We start from the raw sequence: 23,460 nt of genomic DNA, 5'->3' as shown, positions 1-23,460 counted from the left end.
CCCTCCAAAAAAAAAAATTAAAAAGAAGGAAAAGAAAAGAAAAAGAGAGAGCCAGAGACAAGCTCCATCGATTTCAAATCCAGGATTTTATCCAGTGCATTGAGGTTTTTTTTTTTTATTTTTATTCCCCTTCTTACCCCCTCCTTGCTTTCACCCCCCACCCCCAACCTCCCCCTTCTCCTCCTACACACCCCTTTTTTTCCTTTTCATTTTATTTTGGATCCTGCTAAAATTAGTCGGGACTGGTCTGGGTGTTGCGTGTTAATTTGATTTACTCCGGGATTCCGGCTTTCCAAGACGCCATTTTCCCCCCTTTCTCGCTCTATCACGTTCTATTTATCTCTCTCTCTATCATTTATCTCCCGAGCTGTCTCTCCGTCTGTCTGTCCGTCCATCTCCCTCTCCCCGGTGCCTTCCTCCTCCCCCCGCCCTCCTCCCTCTGCGCTCTGCGTGCGCTGCGCGGCCGGGCGCTCCCCTCATCCCCATCTGACAGATGAACACCGCCATGGGTTTGCCGCAACACAAGCAAAAGCACCTTTGGGGGCTGTGGCGAGGGATTGAAACCGGGATCTAAAAGAGAAGAGACAAGAAGGGGGGAAATCCGAGGAAGGAGGAGGAGGAGGAGGAAGAAAGAAGAAGAAGAGGAAGCTGCTAAGAAGCCCCCGCTGCCGTTTTGGGGATATGGGTTAGTAAAAGCGAAAAAAAAAAAAAAAGGGCAACAAAAATCCTGAGGCATCGAGGAAAGGTCTGTCTTGATGATCGGGATTGCAGGAGGGTCGTACCCCTCTCTCCTTTTCCTTCCACCCCCCCACTTTTTTTCCCCCTCTGCATGCAAAAGTTAATGTCGTCTCTTTTTTTTTTTTTTTTTTTTTTTTTTTTTCGTGTTGTGACTTTGCAATGGCGCGGAAAAGGCTTTTTTTTTTTTTTTTTTTTTTTTTTTTTTTTTTTGAGGGGGGTGAATATTCCTCCTCAGTGCAATGCACGCGAATCTTCCTCTCCCCTCCGACCCCGTCTCTCCCCACGCTTTGTGCCTGCTTAGGGGTGTGTGTGTCTGTGTGTGGTTGCAGGGGGGTGGTGGTGGTGTGTGTGTGTAAAACCGTGCTACTGGGAAGGGGTTGGAATTTTTTTAGGAGTTTGCATAATGTATTTATTCCCTCTCTTGTGCCCCCCCTCCCGCTTCTGTAGCCTATATGTGTTTATATGTGAAGGTGGCAGCTATGTGTGTGCCTGTGGAAATTGGGGGGACACACACACGACCCCCCCCGCTTCGTAAATTGCAGGTTAAGTGGAGCTAGAGAGCAGCACTGTAACCTTATGGGGATTTTGTGTGTGAGAGTGTGTTCGTGCGAGTGTGTGTGTGCGGGGGGCTCCGCGGCGGTGCCCGGGGGGGGGGTTGGAGTGGGGGGCGCCGCTGCCCCGGGGTGGCCCCGGCTGGTTTTGACATTGAAAAGGACACGCAGCCCCGAAAAGGGGACGATCTGGGGGAACAACGATGTGGGGAGGGGAGTGGGGTAGTAATTAGCAAAGCGGCCCCCCCCGCCCCCGTGTAATACTAGTTCTTAATAAGCTGGTGATTGCCGCCCCCGGGACCCCGGTGGCCCCTTTTCCCCCCCACAACGGGTGGAAGTGGAGTTGAGCTGTGGACGCGCGGAATATCGCCGATATTATCTGGGGGGAAGGTGGTGGTTTGGGGAAGAGGAGGGGGTATAAGGCAGGCGGCAGCCGCGGGCGGCTATTGTCAACCCCAGCCCTGGCGCAAGGCTCCTGCCCAGCGCCGGGCACTCACAGTCGCACTCGCACTATACCCCTTTCTCGCCGGGTTTTCCCGGCGGGCACCGGGAAACAGGGTGTCCCCCCCAACCGCCCTTGTCTCCCGGGGTGTGTGTATGTGCCAGTGTGTGTCAGTGTATGTGTGTGTGTGTGTGTGTGTGTGTGTGTGTGTCAGCGCGAGTGTGTCAGCGTGTTTGCATCCCAACATCCCACCATCCCACCCGGGCACGGCGGTCTCCGCGCTGCCCCTGCCTGCTGTATTTATGTCTCAAAAAAGGCAGTTGAGAGAAGGATTTCCGATTCGTTTCCGCTTCAAATAAACGGCCCCGATAATCCCGGGCCTGACGCCTGATGCTCAAAGGGCACTTGGCCGCCGGGAGCCCAGCCCGGGGAGGCGGGGGGGGACAGGGCACACCCGGCTCGGCCGCCCCGCGGTGGGCAGGTCCCCCAGTCCTCGGGAGGGGTTAATGGGGGGGCTTCAAGCGTGGGGGATGCGCATGGGGGACGCGCGGAGAGAGATGCGAGGGGAGCACCCACCCATTCTGGTACCGAGGGGTGGCGGTGTCCCCGCGGCTGCCGTGAGCCGGGCTAACCCAGCCGGGTCCTGGGAGGAGTAGGAGGACGGAGGGAGGAGGGTAGGGGAGCCTGGCAGCCTGTTGTCCCCGCATACAGAGGTGTTTCATTAGCCACCGGCCCGCGGTGGCCCTGCTCCGTGGTGGAGGGGACCTGCCGTGTGTCCTTCTATATCCGTCTGTCACACGGCAAAGGATGACTGGGGCAAGGGGACTGTGGAACCGGCCAGTGCTCTGCTGTCAAAGAGAGCATCCGAGCCTCCTGGAATTGATGGAATTGTTCCAGGAGGAAAGGGTTGCTGGCAAATCCGGTCCTGTGTGGAATATTATGGGCCCAAATGGGAACAATTACTGATTTGACAGCCCCTGCATCCAGGAGTAACTTGGTGCAGGCTACAGGAATGGTATAATCAGGTGTCTAGTGACAGGCAGTGACAGCATGAACTTCAGGAAACAAGTGGACCTTTCATTGTAGACAGCAAAAAAATATGCCTATCAGGGAATTGTAGAATCACAAAATGATTTGGTTGGAAGGGACATTAAAGCTCATCTTGTTACAGCTCCCCTGCCATCTCATTCCAAACCCCCCACCCCGCCAAGGCAGAGACACCTTCCACTAGACCAGGTTGCTGCAAGCCCTGTCCAGCCTGGTCTTGAACACTTCCAAGGATGGGGCATGTTCATGGGGAAATGTGCAAGTGGCTGCTTCATGCACAGCTTTCTGCACTTCTTTGGCCTTTCCCGAGATTACTCCCCTCGTCAGAAGCTCCTTCCACTCAAAGGAGAAACTTTTTTTCATCTCCGTTTTTTTTTAGCCGAGAGGAGAAAAACCCTTCCACACAATAGAGTTGTACTTTAATCTCTGCTCTTAGCTCAGAAAGGTTATGTAAAAAGGGGAGGGGGGGGAAGCAGAAACACTCAGTGAATGGAGACTTCTCTTCCATCTCTTATTGGCTTCAACTGTTTTTTTTTTAACTTCTCAGACTCAAAGTTTTAATTGAAACCAGAAGTCTATTGAGAAGTAACTGAGCCAAGAAAACCTCTGTTTTCTCTGCAACTAGGGATGGGGAATAAATAATTTTTAGCTGATGTTATTTCAAGTTGTTTGAGCTTTTTGATTCCTGCCAAAAAGCCCAGCATAGATTATTAACACATTATCATTTTAGGAGGACGCGCTCTTTGAAATGCAATAAAATGGTGTGTTAGGTTTGTGCAGAGCCATAAACTATGCTAGTTGTTGGCAAAAAAAAAGAAACAGTGGCCATGATTTATTATTAATAATGATCTTAACTGAGCTATTTAGTTCAATTTGATATTTACTGTGTTTCTCTACTGAGGTTGCTCAGTATTGTTTCCAGTGTACTTTGATTAAGTTGGGAACTGTTCTTGTTTAACAACCTCTATTGCCGTGTGCTTAATTAACTCAGGGAGTTAAATGCTTAAAAAGGTTCAACAATCATTTTTTGGCTTCTGATGCTGCCTAATCTCCTCTTATGCTCTTTTTTGACCCATCCTTTGAGCTGCTTTTTCCCAGCACACACATCTCTTAGGTGCAAGTGCCAGCTTACCAACAGGACTCTTGTTTTCCATTACAAGATTTGTCTAATCCCAGTTTCAGTGACTTTTTTTTGCCCTCTCAGTAGGGCTCAATTGCTCACACATAATCTTTCCCTTCTGTTTTCTTTCCCCTTTGGACAACACCCTCCAGGACTGAAAAACTCTTGCCTTGTGCCCTGAGACTTGCAATTACACAGCAATTTTGACTCTTGACCCAACTAGTAGCAAGAAAGGCTATTGTCTAATGAACCACGTAAAAACAGTTCTGGGATCCAACAATTGCTGTGATGGAAATGAAAGCTGTCCCACTGAACTGATGACTGATTTGCTTAACCATATGCCTAGGCGGTTTTCCTTGCTCCCCAGTAACTACCCATCTCTGGAGGATCTGTGATCTGTTGGTCTGTGATGACGTTGAAAGGCAGCACTAATAACTGCCAAAATGTGCTCCATGGAGCACGTAGGGCCAGGTTTTAAGCCATGTTGAGAAAATGGGGAATTTTATTTTTGCCCACCATAACGCGCAGGCACGCGGGGTTTTGGACGTGTAACTGCTGTGATTTCAGTACAGGTTTTGGTGATGAGACAAGGGCAAAACTGTGCACAAATATCAGAATCATAGAGTCGTGGAGTGGTTTGTGTTGGAAGGGACCTTAAAGCTCATCTTGTTCCAACCCCCTGCCAAGGGCAGGGACACCTTCCACCAGAACTGGCTGCTCCAAGCCTTGTCCAACCTGGCCTTGAACACTTCCAGGGATAGGGCAGCCACAATTTATCTGGGCAATCTGTTGCAGAGCCTCACCACTCTCACAGCCAAGATTTTTTTCCTAATATAGTTGACCTATAAATTATAGATGGTCAGATGAAATCCATGGTAAGATCTAGCCTCACTGCTGAGGAGTTCAGACACTCTTAGGGCAGCACCAATCCAAGGATCAGAGCTAGTCCAAAGCCTAGAGAGAAAGGCAAGAGTTTGTGGGACAATCTTAATGGAGAAGGTTCCCAGTGTTGTGCTGCAGGGCTTGTGGTTTCTATTAGGACTGGTTTTGCTGCTATTATAGGTGTTCTGTTCTCACTAGTTTCTCTCTTTCCAACTCAATTAAAAAAAAAGAGTTTCCTCTTCCGTTATTCTTGTTGAGGAAATAAAATTACTTACGCTTTTAGGAAATTGTCATCTTGATTAAAGATGCACTTTAAAATCCCTCAATTCCGTGTTTTAGCCTGGGGGGACTTAAAGATCTGAAAGCGATTTCCAAACTTTCAAGGTTGGGACTGCTCTGCCTTCTGATAAGGGCATGAAATCAGGTTGGAAGTGTGCATGGTTAGCAACACTTAGAGACTGTTTCTTTCTCCTTTCCCCAGTGTGAAGGCTTCACTTGATGTGGTTGCAAAAGTCCATTGCATTTTTGGACCTGTTTAACAGTGTGCTTTATGCTGGGACCAAGCACAGCTCTGCAACAGGCACCTGGATTCTGAATTTACATTTAACTGGTCATACAGAGTACAAAGTGAGAGAGATAAAGAGCTGGGGGAGAAAAGGAAGACAAAATAATTTCTTAAATTGAATAAAATCAGTCAGAGAATAATACACCTTGTCTTTCAGAGCTGAGGAAATGTGTGAAGGAAGTAGTGGGTGCTAATTTCTGTTAATCAGCTCTTGAGGGAGTGCAAAGTTAGGGACTATTTCGCTCTTTTGGAGTTGGATTTACTTTGGAGGACACACTGTCCAAATGCAGTGATGAGCTGTGGGATGACTGGGTATGAAAAGCAATCTTCTGACATTATTTCGTTTAGGCTTTTGTCATCTTTTGTGTCTCTCCAAAAGACTAAGTAGAAACTCTGGACACCACACACCCTGAGGATTTGATCCAAATTTTATTATGATCTTTACAGCTCTAGTTTACTTCTGAGTCCAGCTGGGGATTTTTGCAAGGTCTCAGGCCTCTGTATCTCTGTGGTCCTTGCCTGGTTGTCTGCCCTGTGCCATTGCCAGTGTGTGACAATGATCCTGTTGACTTTGGATATGAAAGGGATTGTGGTGGGTCTGAAGCACAGGTGACCAAAGAAGAAGGTGGCCAGAGAAGTACTCTGAGAATGCAGTCACTGGTACTGCACACAGATCCCTGGGTCAAGATTTACTCTTGCTGATGAGTAGGGACACTGGTGTGTCTCATGTACTTGTCCATCTGCCACAGGGGTTTTGCAGGGAAAATAGGAGTTGTGTAGGTGGTAAGGATCAGGCCAAGTTACCTTCTCTATGCAGGGTTGTTGTGTCTGATGCACTTTTTTGAAAGCAAGCAGAACGTTTGGAATAGCCATGCAGCAGGAGACCAATTTCCATGCAAACACGAGGTCAGAAGGTGGTGGCAAGGCTCTGACCTGCCATGGGGAACACCAGAGCAAGCCCAAGGCTTGGCTCTCTGATACATCAGGATGGAAATGCCTGGCAAATTGAGGAGCTGGAATGGACTAAATACCATTGTCGGGTGGCTTATTTGGCTTCTCCATGCCTCCGAAGGAGTGAATTCCTGTTTCTATACGGGTTGCTCTGCAGTCTTGGGCAGATAAGGGCTCCATTACTGTGGTAGCAATGAGAGCGAAGTTTCCTCTACTGTACTATGGTATAACCTGTAATGGTGCTTGAGAAAGCTTTTCAGAAGAATGTGTGGTAGGCAAGCATGGGGTAACCCAGAACTCACTCAAATACCTCAAAATTAGAGATGGGTTAAAGATCGGAAGCCTGAGGTTTTAAGTTACTTTGAAATTTTTGTTAGCCTTAACCTTTAAAACTGAGAGATATATATGTATACAATGAATCACTCTGTTTCTGTCCCTGCATTTTAGCAGATGGAGAAGTTGGTTTTAAGATGGAAGGGAGAAAATGATGACACTCAAACCAGAGGTCAAGCTGCAAGGCATTACAGACACGTCTTTCCTTCATATGAGTCCACATAACCTGAATATCCTACTGATGTGATTTCTAAGGTCTGGACACTGGCCTAACTTCCCTCTGTGTTTCCAGACCCAGCGTATTCTGGAGTGATGCTGTGATCCATGCCTACCACTCCTCAAAGCTTGCTAAATTATTGGCTTTGGAGAATGCAGTGGGGTTTCCACCAAGACTCCTCTCAAATCCTATTAGTTTGTTAGACAAGGAAATCCTTCCTGTAGTTGTTTCTTTCTTTTTTCTTTTTCTTTTTTTTTTTCCTTTTTCTCTCTAAAGCCTTCCTATGGAGCCCTACAGTGGGGATTCAATAGAATTCTGCAAGGGGAATAATTCTCTGCTGAATTCCTCAGGTTTTTTTTTCAGAAGGGATCAGAGACACGAAGCTTAACTGGGGGAGTTTATAAAGTGTTTGAACAGGATTGTACACATGTAGAGTGTTGTAGCAGGCATCTGGGCAATGTGTTACTATACATGTCCATTGTTCTTAAGGTTGAAAACCAGTTTTAAAATATTAACCCATACATTCACATCCTTGAAATTTCCATAAAGCTTCACCTAATGGGCTGAAAAATGTCATACTTTCTCTTTGTTTTATGACAGTTTTCTTCCTGAAAAGTTTAGTAAATCTCTCCAGCTATCAGCTGTTCCTCTTTTTTTTCCCAATTAATTTAGAAAAAGAGAGAGTAGGGGAAGAAGAGGAAACACTTTCCTTTTTTTAAATTATTCTAACCATATGCTTTTGAAGATGGACAGCAGTCTGTATGTTACGGATATAGGGCTTCTGTCACCTTTTGGGGTGCAAGGGGGACAAAAATTGGAGGTTATGGTTTCTGATGCCACGACAGATTAAGCGTCATTGTAGGCATCCTGAAGGCAATTGTGTTCTTGTAGTCTGCTGGGTTAAAGAGAGAGGCGCAGTCCAACAAATCCTGTTGGATAAGTGTCATAAATGGCGTTTGTTATCAGTGTAGGTTGCGTTAGATTAGAGTTCTGTGCCACTGGAGGTAGTCACAGGAACACAAGTCCTGCTCCTTCCCTTCTATCATCAGAGTTGAAGACACATCTGCTCTTAGAACAAGCTGTCTTTTAAGTGTGACTTTGAGGCCAGAACATTTTCTTCACCCTTAGCTCAGTGAACAGACCTCCCAGGGCCCTTAAGTAAAACCTTTGAATTAAAGGAGTGTGAGCAACAATTAAAATAACAATAAGCTGTAGTGTGGTCCTAGATAGGAACTGAGAACCTATTCAAACCCACACCCAGCTCCAGCTGGAGAACAGCAGCATGGATACCTCAGTTCAGGGATCTCTTGAACCATGAGAGCCCACAGACCAAACTTTACTTGGTTGGGACCTAAGTGAAGGATTCAGATAAAGAGACAGAGATCCACAGGTCTTCAATGTAGAGAGCTGGGCACCCATGACTGACTTGACCTCGGATTTCCCCAAATTCTGACTCCATCCCAAACTTTAACATCCCCCTGGAGTCAGTGGTGTTACAAGTATTACAAGTGACAGAATGAAAGAAAATGGCTTCAAGGTGCCCCTGGGGAAGTTTGGATTAGATACCAGGAATAATTCTTTCCTGGAGGGTTGGTCAGACATTGGAACAGGCTGCCCAGGGAAGCGCTAGAATCACCATCCTTGGAAGTGTTCAATAAACATGTGGATGCAGCCACTGGGGACATGGTTTAGTGGTGGCTTGGCAGTGCTGGGTTAATGGTTGGAGTCGATGATCTTAGAGGGCTTTTCCAACCTTAATGATTCCATGATTCTAAGGGAATAACAATCCAAAGACTGGGCCCTGCTTGAACAGGGATGTGAGTGGTGAGTGTGGTGCTCCTGACCCTGTTTGCTGCCTCGGAGGGAGTCGGATGTGTGCACAGAGCACAGCGAGGTAATTGAGCCGGAGAGGCCTTTCAGGCGTGCAGATACTCAGCGAGCTTTTATCTCCTTCTGACTCAACTTCACCCAGCATTTCTGTAACCACTTCCTCTTCAGCCTCATTAGAGGCAAAGGTACTCCTTTCCTTTGCCCACAGCAGCTGTCAGTTATCCTGCCTTTATTCCTGGCCTCAGGTCTTCCCACCAGCATGCTCCCAGCTAATGGTTTTATGCCTCTTGATTTCACTGTCCTGGCACCCTGGGCTGCTCTTTGCCCTGGGTGCATCCAGGCACATCCACTGGTGTCCTGTGCTGCTTTTGACTCCTGATTTTTCTTCTTCTGTCCATGAGGATTTAAGGGCATTTCATGTATTGCTGGCCCCTATACCCTCTTTTCCCTCAAAGCCAAAAGACTGATGCATTCTGCAGGACAAAGCAGCCTCAGTGCCTTCCTCTAAATACCCCAAATTATTGCCCTTCTTCTTATATGCCCTTTAGACACACTGTTTTCCTGCAGTCCCCCCTTGATGCTGAAGATACTGGTACCTTACAGGGCCCCAAAGAAGACACCACTGCTTACTCAGCACAGAAGCACTCAGTGCAATCCTGGATGGACAAAATCCAACCTTTCTTACTCCTAGCATCATTTGAAGCATTCAGAATGGAATAACATGGGATGTGTTGTTTGTACAGACTCCAGACTGGGCACAGATTAGACTCTGGACTGAAGCCTTTTTGGTCCTCCTTGTGCCATCACTTACGGCTCTGAGGAATGGATGCAGAGCCAAGACCTAGTGCATTCCCTATCAGATGTGTTGTTTGATTTTATTTATTTCTTTGTTTCTCCCAAAGGAAGGGAAGGCTGGTGTATTTGGCACCTGTGCAAGCAAAAATGAAATAACAGAGGAGAGGGGGAAAAAAAAGGCAGAAAGGGGGAGTCCCGTGGCAGCAACTGTAAATAAAAACAAGACTCTCATTAATGATTTATACAGAGAAGTAATATTCCACACATTTAGTGGTGCAGAGGGAAATGTTTGATCAGAGGGAGAAAGAGAGATTATTGCCCTGCCATGACGGTGTTAGAAGGAAGCTACTGTGTCTCATGGCAGCTCTCCAAGAGCCGAGTCAATCTAGGAAAGTTTGGTAACACAGATGAAGGAATTGTGCACGGTTTTGCTTTCTGTGGCTGATCTCTGTGCCAACAACCTTTCCCTAAATACCCATAAAACTTTCCATTTGCAGCCTGGAGTAGCTGCCGCTACCTCCAGGATGGTGTGCTTGGCAAGAGCTGGCTGGAATGGAGTGAGCATTTAAGTCCCCTTCTGTGCATATTGACACTTCTCCCCCCCCCCCCAAGAGTTTTATGGCTGTCGTCAATGGAATAAGTTTTATCCTTGCAGTGGCACACACTGCTGTACCCAGCAGAGTGCTTGGGGTGGTCTCTTGGGTCATCCCAGGAGTCACTTTTGATTACACATCTTGCTGAGCATGATGATGCTTGGTCTGTAAGCTCTGCAACCTGGTGTTGACCTGACTTAGGCAAATTTCCTGGTTTGGATTTTTGTGTTGTAATGAGCTGAAGCACAGTTGGCATCTCCTTCTGCTGTCTTGTGTCCCGGAGGCCTAATCTTCACAAGGATGATGGGTAAAAATAACATGCCAGCTCTTGACGTCATTAGAATCAAACACTGTTCCTTGATTTTCCAGAGAAGTTGTGAGTGCCTGGAAGTGTTCAAGGCCAGGTTGCACAGGGCTCAGAGCAACCTGGTCTAGTGGAATGAGTCCCTGCCCATGGCAAGGAGTTGTAATGAGATGATTGTTAAGGTCCCTTCCAATCCAAGCCACTTTTTGTTATTTGTCTTGCAGGGCACAAGTAGTAGGAGGTTGGTCCTTTAGGGACCAGAAGTCTCTGTGTGGAGATGTTCACAGGTCTGAACATCTGTACTGCCTTCCCCAACACCCAGACACAGCTCTAGGTTGTGAGTGAGTAGGTTTACAAAACCTTGGCACAGTTCTCAGGCAGGAGATTGTAAAAGTCCTTGGGCAATGTGATGGGCATCTCTCTTCCTCCTGCAGATGGGTGCTTTGCTCCGCTGGTTGTTGCCACAGCTGTATCTTGGGCAAGTATTGCTTTTATGGGCTTTGTGATTTATGGCTGTGTCAGTTGTTTAATCATTCAGCTGGCCCTCCTGTCAGCCCTGTATGATAGTTAGTTACTTACATAGAAAGGTGACTATCTGATCTAATTATAACGTCTCAAACCTAATTATGGAGCCAGATATGACTCCATAATATACTCTTAATGTCTCTATGTTGAGAAGACAGATACACATGTGTGTAATGTGCACACTTACATGCCTCTGCAATTACGGATATGCTTGGACTCTCATTTATTTCTGTCTCTTTGTCTTGAGGAGGATGCTTGCAGGTTCATCTGGCTGTGAGAGATATTTGTTTTACCACATCTTTTTCCCTCCAGTGTGACCTTTCCTGGCTCCCTCTGCCAGGCTTGGGCACAGTGAGGCAGAGCCATCAGTCAGTGCTGCTCAGGAGGCGCAGAGGGCTGGTAGCACTTGGACTCGGGACAATCTGATGGAAACAAGTGAAGATTACATTTCTGCTGTTGTTCTGGCAACTGCCATTAACCCTTGCTCCTTGTTTTCATGTGGATAGACCACACCTGGCATGGCTTGCATCCTGTCCCTTCAGAGAAAGTCCTCACATAATCCATGCAAAATCAGAGGCAGAGGTGGGAGAATTGGAACAAAAGCAGAGTTGGAGACAGGAGTAGAATGCAGAGAGGAAGCAACTTTCTTCTTCTAATTCACTCAATTAATGAATCACATGGCTTAGTTAGTTAGTTATTTTTAGAGCTAATTTGTGGATTACAGGCACTCACATATAGTCATATCATTTGCAATTATTATTAGTTGAGGATCCCATACTTTATTTGTTGTACACCCATATCTGTTTTATGCGTGTTTATATTCAGGTATATCTTTTAGATGGGATTATAGCAGCGTGTTTAAAATTGTGGTGCGGTGGAGAGACCAATTTGCTCAGCACTGGAGATGGAGGCCAAGCAATACATCACAGAAGAAGCACAGAACGTCTGGGGTTGGAAGCCCATCACGCTGCTCAGCACAGGTTCACCTAGGGCAGGATGCTGAGGGTTGTGCCTAGTTGGGATTTACAATCATAGAAATAATTTCAGCTGGAAGGGACCCATAAGGATCATCGAATCCAACTCCTGGCTCTGCACAGGACAAACCCAATAACCCCCACCGTGTGCTTCACAGCATTGTCCAAACACTTCCTGAATTCAGACAGGCTTGGTGCTGCGACCACTGCCCTGGGGACCCTGTTCCAGTGCTCAACCACCCTCTGGGGTAACACCCTTTTCTTAATAACCAACTTAAACCTCCTCTGAGATATCACCAGGCCATCTCTAGCTCTTGATGGAGAGATGACATTTTGCCTGAAGGGGAAGTTCTTCTGCCTTGTTTCTGTCCTGATCAACACAAGGCAGGTAAAAGGGAGAGAGTGTTTCCTGGGTGATCTGTAGTGTGGACAGAAAATAACTGTCACAGGCATTATTGGAGCTCCCTGCCAAAGCTGGGTTGTTCTTTCAGAGTATCACGGTCTCAGGAAGTAACTAAGGCTGTGGTCCAAAAACGTGATAAATCTAGCTCGAGGGCTCTGAGCAGTGGATTAAATACGCTACTGGTACATGATACTGATCCAGTATAAACTTACACTCCTGGTTAAAATTTGTTCAAAAAAATTTGCAGTGATTTAATTTTCTCTCAGAGGACTTGGTATTGTATCATATTGTGTCTGCACCATGCTGGCTTTCTGGCCCACAAGTTTTGCCCATACTCTGGAACTGCTTCTAAGTTGCCACAAACGAAGTTTTAAGTCTGATATTATGTTCTTGCCCATTCCATAGAAGTGTGATCAGGCGCCTGTTCCTAATCTCCATCAAAGTCATGCTGCTGGCTGTCTGGCAGTGCGTGGACAGAGACCACAACCAAGCACGAAATTCCAATTATTTTTTTTTCTTTGTAAAACAATAATGAGGAAATAGGTTGGGGCATTTTTTACTCCTAATGTGGGTTAACTGAGTCCAGTGCAGCTTGCCACATGCCAGGCCATTGGGTTTTTAAGTCCCTTGATGAATTCTGAAGTTTCACAGACACTTCTCATAAAAGCAGGTTTCTGACCAAAACTTTCCCTTGGGTGTAATGTGGGTTGTCCATTGGCCTTTGCCCCAGACGCAGCTGCATTTCAGCAGTGGCATATATAATCATGGAAGCAACCTGGGAGCCTTGGGAGTGAAAGGTGATATCTCATCATTAAATACTGCTGTGTAGTCTCCAGTGCTTTGTGGTGAATGGTTTTAGAAAGATGGAGTGTAAAGAGGCTTCCAGGATTTCTGATATTTTGCACAGATTAGGGATTTAAGTGTATGTCCTATGGGAGAACGCAAGATCCAAAGGCAACCTGATAGATGCAGGGCCAGAAAAGATGTGACCTCTACTTTGTGTTCACCACAACATTCCCAGACTTGTGCCTCAGTTTTGCCTCACTTGAACCTGTTCAATAGATTTTGTGTTTTTCATCCTAAGTAATTTTATTCACAGACTCCGAAATGCAAGTCTCAGTAGCTACAGTGGTATTAGTGTAGAAGGGATTTGGGCAGCACCTCTTAATATTGCTCCCAGCTCCCTGCTGGTGTTCCTGGTGCTTGAGCAGAGGAACAGCACAAATGCTGGGCAGTTGAACCTGCCTTGCTTGCATGTGTCAAACCAATGTTTGCTTGTTACTACCGTGGTTGCTCTCACACTTAGAATCACAGAGCCATTACGGTTTGGAAAAGACCTCCAAGATAATCAAGTCCAAGCTTAGGGCAAAAACCATGCCAATTATTATGTCCACTTTCATTTAATGGAGAATCCCAAACAGGTGGATTTCTCCCCACCTCCTACGGGCTCTCACCTCTGTTTTTGTCCTCAGCAAATTTTCACTTTAATCACTTTATAGTCCTGGCATCTGAATACTTACAAGCATGAGCAGTTGCCTGAGGCAGGAGAAAGGAATGTATTCAGAACCCTTAATGGAAGACATCCAGTATGACCCAAAGGAGCTGATAAGAAACCTGAGCACTGGGAGCAAGGCTGAGCAAGCAGGCATTTGATTATTTCTCAGTACTTATCAGAGGAAGCGTGAATGTCTCCCTAATTAAGAGCTAATGCCAACTTCTGTGAAATTTGTTGTCATTCACCTGTGAATTATCCTCCTCAAATTTAACTTGACTGCAGGAAGCCTGCTAGCAGTAACACTTTCCTCTGTGAGCTTAATTTGGACACTTCTGTAGCTGCTTATTGAACAGGACTTGATGCTGCAGTGCATTGGAGCCCTGGAAGGGCAAGTTCCAGGTGGTAGCCCACATGTCTTGGGCGTTTAAATAGAACTACTACTCTTCAGCAGTAGGGCAAGGGGGAATGGCTCTAAACCAACAGAGAGTAGGTGCAGTTTGAATATTAGAAAGAAATTCTTCCCAGTGACTGTGGTGAGGCCCTGGCACAGGTTGCCCAGAGAAGCTGTGGCTGCTCCATCTCTGGAAGTGTCCAAGGCCAGGTTGGACAGGGCTTGGAGCAACCTGGTCTGGTGGAAAGTGTCCCTGCCTGTGGCAGGGGGGTGGAACTAGATGAGGTTTAAGATCACTTCCAACCCAAACCACTCTATGATTCTGCTCACAGGCACCCTGGAGAGGGGAGGTAGAGAGGTTTCCAATAAAGGTTACACATTCAGAAGGCTGAAGTGCTATTTCTAATTAGTCAAAGCACAGGTAGCCTGCCCAAACTAGAAAGACGAGTGTGATGTCCCTGCACCCAAATCATTTAACTATTAACCCTGGAGGAGAGTAAGAAGATTCTTAAAACAATGACCCAGTTAATTCTGTGTGCAGCATATGAGCACAGGGTTATTTGTTGCTGCCTGCGGGTCTGGTGATATCATCATCTCCAAGCTCTTGGCAGAACAGGAGGCCAATATTTTTAAGTTGGATTTTAAGGTGGATTTGGCATGGACTCATCTGACATGGGTGTAATGCAATGACTTTATTAATCTGTTGCCTGTTTACACTGACCTGGAGGCACACAGCCAAGCTGGGATGAGTGTTTGGACATTATGACCCAGAGTTTGGGTCCAAGACCCACAACCAGACTTCAGTGCAGAAACCTGGGTTTTTATTCACCCTCCATAAAAAATATTATCCAGCGACTCAAAACCTGAAAGGCCCTTCCTGGCTCTTTCTGCAGGCTCTTAAATGCAGCCACGAGCTGTATTTAAGCTCCCGTTGAACACAAGGCACCAAGTGGGTTCGTTCGTTACAGGGGTGTCTGTGGTGTGGTGGCCGTGGTCCCTTCCTTGCAGCCTTGGTGGCTGCAGACTCATCCTGCTGAGTTAGGTGCTGTCTGCCAGAGCCTTCCCTTTCCAACCAGCAGTGAGAGAGGTTAAAAGCCTGTGGGCGGAGGCCGGCACAGAGTGCCCATTGTACATGCGTGCATACCAAAGCAGTAACTCTCTGGAATGCTGCACCACCGCCGAGCTTTTACCACCTTGTGTTTGTGTTGCAGCCCAGGAGTGTGGTGTACATTGTGTCCCTCTCCAAGTAGATTAACAATGCAAAATGGCAGATAAATAAGATAGTTTGGGGGGGGGGAAGGGGGCGTTTGGGGGGGTTTTTTTTGTTGTTGTTTTTTTTTTTTTTTTAATTTATTTTTTTTTTATTTTTTATTTTTTTTTATTGGACGGGTTGGAAGAGGAAGGTGGCAGCTCTGACTCCCATCACCTCCACAGGCACAAAGGAGAGGCAAGGCAAGGTGCAAAGTCAGTAAATTAGGTGGAGCAGTTCCTTGCAACTGGGTGGCTTTAACGTACTAATTGCGTTAGTAATTAGCAACTACCACACGGTAAACACTTGGGTTAGAAACTATGCAAGGACATTAACTAACCCACTCCAGAATGGGTTTGAAGGAGGTAAGCGTGATCCTTGTTTCCCAGGTGGTGAAGTGGAGAGACCTGCTGACCTCAGGGTGAGTCAGGGTGGGTATGCAGGAAACCTTGGGTCTGTTAGTTCCTCAAGATCGTCTTAAATGAGACCAGTGGCAGCAGCTCTGGGAAATTAGTCTTTCCCCCTATTTCCAGGAGATGTGCAACTTAAGTACAAGTGTTTTTATGGTGTATTTCTATCTCCTGTGAGCTACAGAAACCATTTCTAAGGCCAGATGGCAATTGAGGCTCTGAGTTCTCCCTTTTTTTTTTTTCCTTTTTCTCTTTCTGCTTGAGTTGTCAGCTTGTGCTATTTATGGGAACTTTATTTGAATTTGTGTCTGCTGGGACTTGGGTGGAGGTCACCTAATGATTTCATGGAGCTCTAGGATGCTTAGGACTTTTCATTAGTAGCCATATGTGCCCAGGTCAGACAAGTGACCCATGGCCAAGCTCCAGTGTAAATTTGGATCTATAACTAATAAAGGTGCTTGTTATTACTTCTTGTTGAATTTCAAGCTCCTACAAGGGACCTTTAAAAAGCTGAAAGAAGCCAGTGGTACAAAGATGTGTTTTTTCCAGTTGAGCTGCGTTTCAGACTAGTCTACACTGACATTGCTGTTCTGATTTGGTGATAGGTAGCATGACATTTTTGCTTCTCCTTTATATATTGCTGCTAAGAATGATCTAGGAAATCCCTGGCTGTGCTCAGATCCTGATTGCAGTTGAGTTGAGTGTAGCCGAGCTAATCTAGCAGGGAGTTGTTGCTGACATAGTCGGTCTGCACCCTATGCACCTACTCCTCGCAGTGCCTTCTTGTTTCCTTCTCCATATGTCAGAAGTGTTACTCTGATCCACTGGGGAGCTGTTTCTCCTAAAGTAGCAGAAAATATATTTATTTCTCTCTGCTAATTTTGAAGGCTACAGTTTTGTAGACTCCTCTGCTAATTCTGTAACCTAAACTGGCTTGCCAATGATGGATACATGTGGGGGTGTGCCAATAGGGGGGTTTTAAGGAGGATGTGTGAAAACACCTCAATACCTTTAAAAAACACTGTATAAGTGTTATTTTTAACAAGATATTTGATATTAGTCTTTCATGTCATTGGGTGACACAACTTTTGCCTCAGCTGAACATTCACAGCTTTTCCCCTTAACTTTAGCTGAGACTTTATAAGGTACCGAGTACGAGTGCTTCCATATCAGAGGGTTCCATCTCTGATGTTCCAAAGAAAGACAAAATTTGCAAGGATGAGAGCACAGTCAGTGCATCAGCCAGCCCAAGTCTCTATAACAGAGCAGTGGTACCCAAGGGAATGAGGAACTCTGGAAAACTTTGAGATCAGAATACCTGGCTGCCAAGGGCATCTCTCTCTCATACCTGGGAAATGGGGAAATAGAGAGTTTGGTGATTCAGAGGGCAGCACCATGTTTTCTGTGCTCTGATCAATGCATTATTGTTATACCCAAGGCAAGTATCTGCCTCTACTTTTTCTCCCCCTCTGAAAACCCTGTGGCAGTGACAGTTTTGAAGTAAAGGGGGAGGTTCATGGTTGTGGAAAATTGGCTGTCCCCTCCTTTATTTCCTAAGTTGAGTTGAAGACATTTGGATTTAGAGAACAATTTTGGGTATTTTGGTTTATATATATATATATATATATATAATTTTTCATCAGTTTACCAATACACGTGGCTATTGTTCCTTGCTTTGTGATACCAGGTCCAGCGCTCAGAAATGCTGGTGAGCCTCAGTTCCCATTTTGCTTCAAGGAAAGCCCTTGGGATGCTACAGGGGAAGCCTGAATTTGCCCTGTGCCCTGTTTCACCCTCATTGGATATGTGTGTATGTGTGCTAACTTCCTCTCTTTCTTCTTCTTTCTTTTGACAGTGGCAGATTTGGTCTCTTCTGAGCAACTTGCAGCCTCTGGGTGACCGGGACATTGAATTTGGTGGACAGTGACCATTCGCTCCTTGGGATCACAGCTGCCCTTGCTTTCCTCACCCCCTCCCGCACTCCCCTTCCCTCCAACAAAACTCCAGGGCATTGTGGTATTGCTATGGAGCCCAGGGAGACTTTGAGCAGCTCCCGGCAGAGAGGAGGCGAGGCAGATTTTCTGCCTGCTGCTGTCACCTCCACGAAGCCTCCTCCTGTCTCCAGCTGCGCAGGGGAGACGATGCTGCCTGCAGCAGGCTCGGGGAAGGGGATCCCAGTGAGCAGTGAGAGGCTGGAGCCAGAGGAAGAGGATGAGCTGGGTTCTGGAAGAGACGTGGATTCCACTTCCAATGCGGACAGCGAGAAGTGGGTGGCAGGAGATGGCCTGGAGGAGCAGGAGTTTTCCATCAAGGAGGCAAACTTCACAGAGGGGAGTTTAAAGCTAAAGATCCAGACCACCAAGAGAGCGAAGAAGCCCCCAAAGAACCTGGAGAACTATATTTGCCCTCCCGAGATCAAAATCACCATCAAGCAGTCTGGGGAGCAGAAGCTTTCTAGAACTGGGAAAAACAGCAAAACAGCTAAAGAGGAGGACAGATCACACTCCAAAAAGAAGGTAAGTCCTGTCCTTTCACAATATTTCCAATTTTTCCTGGGAGCAGAGGGAGAAGGGAGGAATAAACCTGCTCAAACAGTTTGTATCCAAGGCATAACCTTGGCAAGGTTTGGCCATGGAGGAGCACGGGGCGGGTGTCATCCTGCACCACCGCATACGCATCGGGAATGATCTTGAACTATCCTTCGGATGAAACAATTCAGAAGGGATCAAAAGTTCAACAGGGCCTCTTCTATTTTTGTGTGTAATTGAGTTTTAAGATTAATCATTACACGAGTGAGAAATGAAGGAGCCCACTTCTGAACTGCTTTGTGCCTGAGCGCTAATGCTCGAGCCTTTTGGCAGTTAAAGCATTCAACTGCATTTTTAAAATAGAGGTATGTGCACGGTGAACAATTGAATTCATTCCTGTATTCTGGGTGAAGGGCTCCATTATTCTTGATTACAGCATTGTGCGAACAGCACTACAGTTATGCCACAGAAAATACTTCCATTATAAGTCTCATTTTCTTCCAGATGCTTATCATTTCCTTGAAATATCCTTCTGCAGAGAAATTCTTGGTACTTTATGTTTGGGGAAAAATGGATCTTTTTTTATTTTTTCCTTTAGTCAAGGATGGGAAAAGAAAGAAAATCCTTTCCTTGTATGAGCTGTTTTCTGGAGCACCCTTTTGTTTTACTGTTGGCTTGAATTTTCAGTAGTGTCTCCCACACCTAGTTCTTAAAATGAATTTGAGTGTATTAAGCAGCACTGCTGGGGACTGCCCATGATTTTTTGGGTGTAGTGGTGTTTTCTGTCCCAGTCATTAGAAAAAGAGGTTTGGTCAGGTCAAATATAAACACTTCACCTCTGCCTCCTTAGTAGCACATGGGCACCATGATGAGTTCAGTCAGGAAGCCAGATTTGATGAAAGACTCATGAGTATCTCCAAAACCTGGACAAATTCATCTAGGATGTAGGCACCCACTGATTAGAGCTTGGGGCATGACTTGGTTTTCATGCTCATACAGCTTTGATCCCTCTTTTCCCATACATTATGCACTTGATGGATGCTCAGAGGCTTATGTGAAGCCTTGAGGAGGCTAATTGCCACCACTTCTCCCTGGAGAAACCCTCCTCAGCAGACTGACTTAAACTAAAATTTTCATAACTCAAAATTACTTTTTGAAGCTTCAACACTTTCCATTGACTCAAGGCAGAGCCCAGGGATGTTAACATCACTCAGTCTTGGAGTACTTTTCTTACAAGCTGAATTTGGGGGAGGGGAGGGAAACAAACAACAAGGGGATTTTTTTTCTCAGAATCTTGCTAAATGGCACAGTCTATGGCCATGAAAGGAGCACCTCTTTTTAGCACAGCAGAGGTTTGGCCCTATAACACACTAAGAAGGGATTTTCCCACCTGTTGGGAAGGAAGGGCTGTCTTAGCATCAAGCAATGTCTTATATCGATTTTCCTTTCCTCCCTGAATGCTTGCAGAGGTCTCAGAGGAAGCAGCAGTTGCCTGAGACTATGCTTGGTGACAGCAAAAGTGTCACAAGCAATCCTTCCATGGTCACACAGGGAGAAAAAACAAATTGCAAACCACTGCCTACCATGCAATGACTGTGAAGAAAATGACTGCATAGAAATCAGAGCTTTCATTTCTATTTATCACTCAGTCAGATGGGTATGGAAGGTGTATTCTCTCCTGTGTGGGGTCACTGGAAAAGGTTGAATAAATAAAGCGAAGTATAAGGAAGTTATGTGCAAGAAAAACCAAACAAAAAACAAACAAACTCTATGTGAACAATAACTAAAAATGCACCTTGTTAGCGTGGTTATGCTCAGGGTGAGACTTTAATTGCAGCAGGACAAGGAGTTTGAAAGAAGCAGAGGTGGCTGCATCCAGCTTGCACCTGTGCTGTGAGGTCCGAGCTGGCTGGGGCTGTGTTCACACCCTGTGCTCAGGCTGGGAGTGCTTTGGGTCAGCACTGGTCTAATCTGGCCATTAAAACGAACAAAAAAACCCCCTACCACCCAGCAGGTGGATGCTCTGAGCAGATGGGTGGAGGGCTGCTGCTCCGGTGCATCCATTAGCATAACACCCAACGGCTGCGCGCGGCAGCTGCTGGGACACAGCTGCGGCAGAGATGTCCCCAGCAGGGATCTGGAAGGCCCTGGTGCTGTGATCTCAAGGGGTTTGATGCCTGGAGACACCTACAGCCTGCAACACCAGGGTGAGAAATAACCTGCATCCCTGCAGCCGGAGGGATTTTGCACACGGCTGCCTCTCAGCTCGCGGGTTTCAGGATCAGGCTGTGAACGGCTCCTATCTATGGGGTGATGAAAGGCACTGCAGGAAGCGAAGGCTGGAAATGAGTGGGAGAAAAGTTCCAGTGCTGCCAGCGTAATTTCTTCCATGGCCAACGCGTGTGTCTTGTGGCAGGTACAGAAATTTTTTGGGGAAGATAATTAGGAGGAAAGAGCAAGTTGAAACTCGCATGGAGATGTAGCTCTCTGGTCCAACCCTGTGTTTCCCTGGGAAAGCAGAGCACACAGGAGCCTTCTGTGTGTGCTTGCAGAACCACTGAGAGCTGTAGTAGTGGCTGGGGGGAAAAAAAAAAATGATTGTCACATTTAAACGATTCTAGCGGTTTTGAAATTTCAGCGTTAGGCTGTTTGATTGCCTGTTGCTTTAATCAGCACAAGCTCCAGAAAAGCAGCTACTGGCAGCAGCAGGAAAGAACAACACATTTAAACGAGTGGGCCAGACCTTCAGCTGGCATCACTCCACTGTCCTCCATGGATTCTTGCCAGGAGAGTTTGACCCAACACACACATTTCCCTTGCACATGGGAGCAGCATCATTATTTGGGTTTACCACCTTGCTCATGGATGCAGGGAACACACACAGGCCTCCCAGACCGAGCTGCCATTCTTGTGTCTCTGGTGGGTGGGAGTGGTTGTCCTGCACCTCATGGAGTAGCACCCGAATTTATTTTTCCTCCTGAGGAAGTGCAAACTCTATCAGGATTTGAAAAATCACTTTAGCTTGTTGCATAATATTTCCAGCCACATCTCCAGTAGTCCTCAGTATTTGAAATACCACTTCAGCTTTCTTGCAGGAGTTTCAATACACATAGCACAGAGGGCAAGTAATGAAAACATGGAAGCAATTTAAGTAACAGCATGTGGGTACACAAAGGACTGGTAATGCCAGCAATGTAAAAAGGGACTGTGAACTGGAGATATAACATTTATTTGGTGGCCACTTAGGGAGGAAGAAGATATGCCTGCTCCTAAGCCTTACACTGCTCTGCTAATTAGGCATTAGAGGTTAGTGCCTGATTTCTAAAGCTGTGGTCCAGAGAGTGGCAGTGATTAGAAGGGGGCTCTGTGGAGAGTCATGATACTCATGTGCCGAAGCCTGAGGTTTTTGCCTTTGATTCCAGCTGCTACACTATATTAAAAGACATAAACATGCATTAAATACTTTCCTCATGTTGCTTCTCCATGTGAGCAATCGCCCCAGGGATGTTATGTGATCCTGAATGGGAAGGGAGGGAATTCAGGAGAGGATCTTGCTGGGTGCGGCTGCTGATGCCCTGGAGTGGGGAGGGGATGAGAGAGCATCAGTGTTGGGAACCTCTGCTCTCCTGGCTTGAAGGCTTGGCTGCAACTCAACAACTTTTGGGGTTTCTTTCAAGTCCTGACCATGCCAAATTTCACATCAGCTTCCCCTGCTTGAAAATAAGAGCGACAGTAGCTTCCTAACCCTTTTTCTGGGACTGCTCAGAAGATGAATCGTAGCTTGGGCTGTTCCTGCGGCTACTTGTGTGGCAATTGGAAAGTGCACAAATGTTCTGTAAGAGTTTTCTCTTATTTCAACCCTTTGGCACCTGGGGATGGAGCGGGCTGAACCGTTGCCACTTCTAAACCCACAAATAGCTCTATTTCATTTAGTCTGATTGGAGAGAGAGAGAGGGAAGAAAAAAAGCCAGGAGCACAAAGGATGTCCTGCTGGCATGCTGCTCACCCATCTGCAGCAGGGTTGCTAAAGTCCAGCATCCTCAGCATCACTAAAGGTGCCTTTTCCTTTAGATAAGGTAACATGCTATCAGTCTGGAAGGACACTGAAAGTATGGCACCAAATGCAATGAAGCAATCCATCAGCATTCCCTGTCTGTCATGTAGCATTTAACAAGCCCCAGATGAGCAGTACTTCCTCGGTTTTGTTTTATTTCTTTTTTCACCCCTTCCCTGCTCTTCTGTCTGTTCTCTTATGTCTGCAAACACTTTGTTTTCCACCTTTTTTTCCTTTAAGCATAGCCTGACAAAGTTTCTTTGGAGCTTTCATCATATGCATCATGTCCCTCTTCAGGGGATGTAAACTCTTTTTCTTTTTTTTGTAATTATTAGTGCACTAGGGTTTTTTGAGAGCTTGGGATGGGTGAATGCATTTTACTGCTAACAGATAAGCACAGCAGCAAGTGAATTGGAAGCAAAGATTCCTTGTGTGCAGAGGAAACTCTATCTTTGGATTTTCTTGCAATTTTTTTTTTTCCTTTGAGTTTCTGTAGGTGTTTTTTGCCATTTCTCTGCAGGAAACAGTTCTAACACTTTCAATTCATAGTTTTCCTTTCCCTTGCCCCACATACGCAACTTTCTCCCACGGCTCACCTTTCCTGAAGGACTCTCATTCATGTGCTTTCACCATTGCACCCCTCCTTCTTCCAGAAGATCATAAGCACTTCCCCCCTCCTTCTCCTTCCCCCTTGTTTTTATTGCTGACTGCACATTGCACTTTCCCTCCAGGTCCTTGTGTGCATCCGCGGCTCTTGCTGGATTGCCCCTGTGCTGGACTCCTCTCCCCAGTGATTTGTGTGCATAATCATCCAATTGCTCATCCTGCTTGCTTATTCCTCTTTGCTAAGGGCATCCGCCGTGCGAGATGTCTTCTGACTCAGCTCTTCCTGTTGCGATCCCAAACGTGGCTCGGGGAGTTGACGTAAGTGCTCGCTCCCTGTGCTGTGTGAGGCTTAGCAAGGAGGAGGAGGAGAAGGCATTTGTGTGTCGTTGTACCTGATTGAAGTGGCAGGATTTGATTTACAGCTTCTTTTTCTTTTCTTTTCTTTTTTTTTTTTTTT

At 46.2% G+C, this 23,460-nt stretch overlaps 1 protein-coding gene across 4 annotated transcripts in view; it reads left to right on the top strand.

The window, feature by feature from the left end:
• The window catches only part of SETBP1 (SET binding protein 1), a 263,613-nt gene that overhangs the window by 1,466 nt on the left and 238,687 nt on the right, over positions 1–23,460 (top strand). For 2 of the 4 annotated variants that reach the window (XM_017819787.1, XM_017819784.1), the window contains exons 1-2: positions 195–685; positions 17,671–18,331. In XM_017819787.1, coding sequence (XP_017675276.1) covers positions 17,840–18,331 — 492 coding nt within the window. In that variant the 5' untranslated portion in view covers positions 195–685; positions 17,671–17,839. Of the gene's footprint in view, positions 1–194; positions 686–17,670; positions 18,332–23,460 lie in introns of those variants that run through there. The other 2 variants (XM_017819785.1, XM_017819786.1) reach the window with 2 other exon arrangements.

The sequence above is a fragment of the Lepidothrix coronata genome, unplaced genomic scaffold, assembly GCF_001604755.1.
Source record: "Lepidothrix coronata isolate B3197 unplaced genomic scaffold, Lepidothrix_coronata-1.0 Scaffold77, whole genome shotgun sequence".
NCBI classification, from domain to species: Eukaryota; Metazoa; Chordata; class Aves; order Passeriformes; family Pipridae; genus Lepidothrix; species Lepidothrix coronata.
The sequence above is the reverse complement of the archived record's forward strand: the minus strand, read 5'-3'. Positions and strand labels throughout refer to the sequence as shown.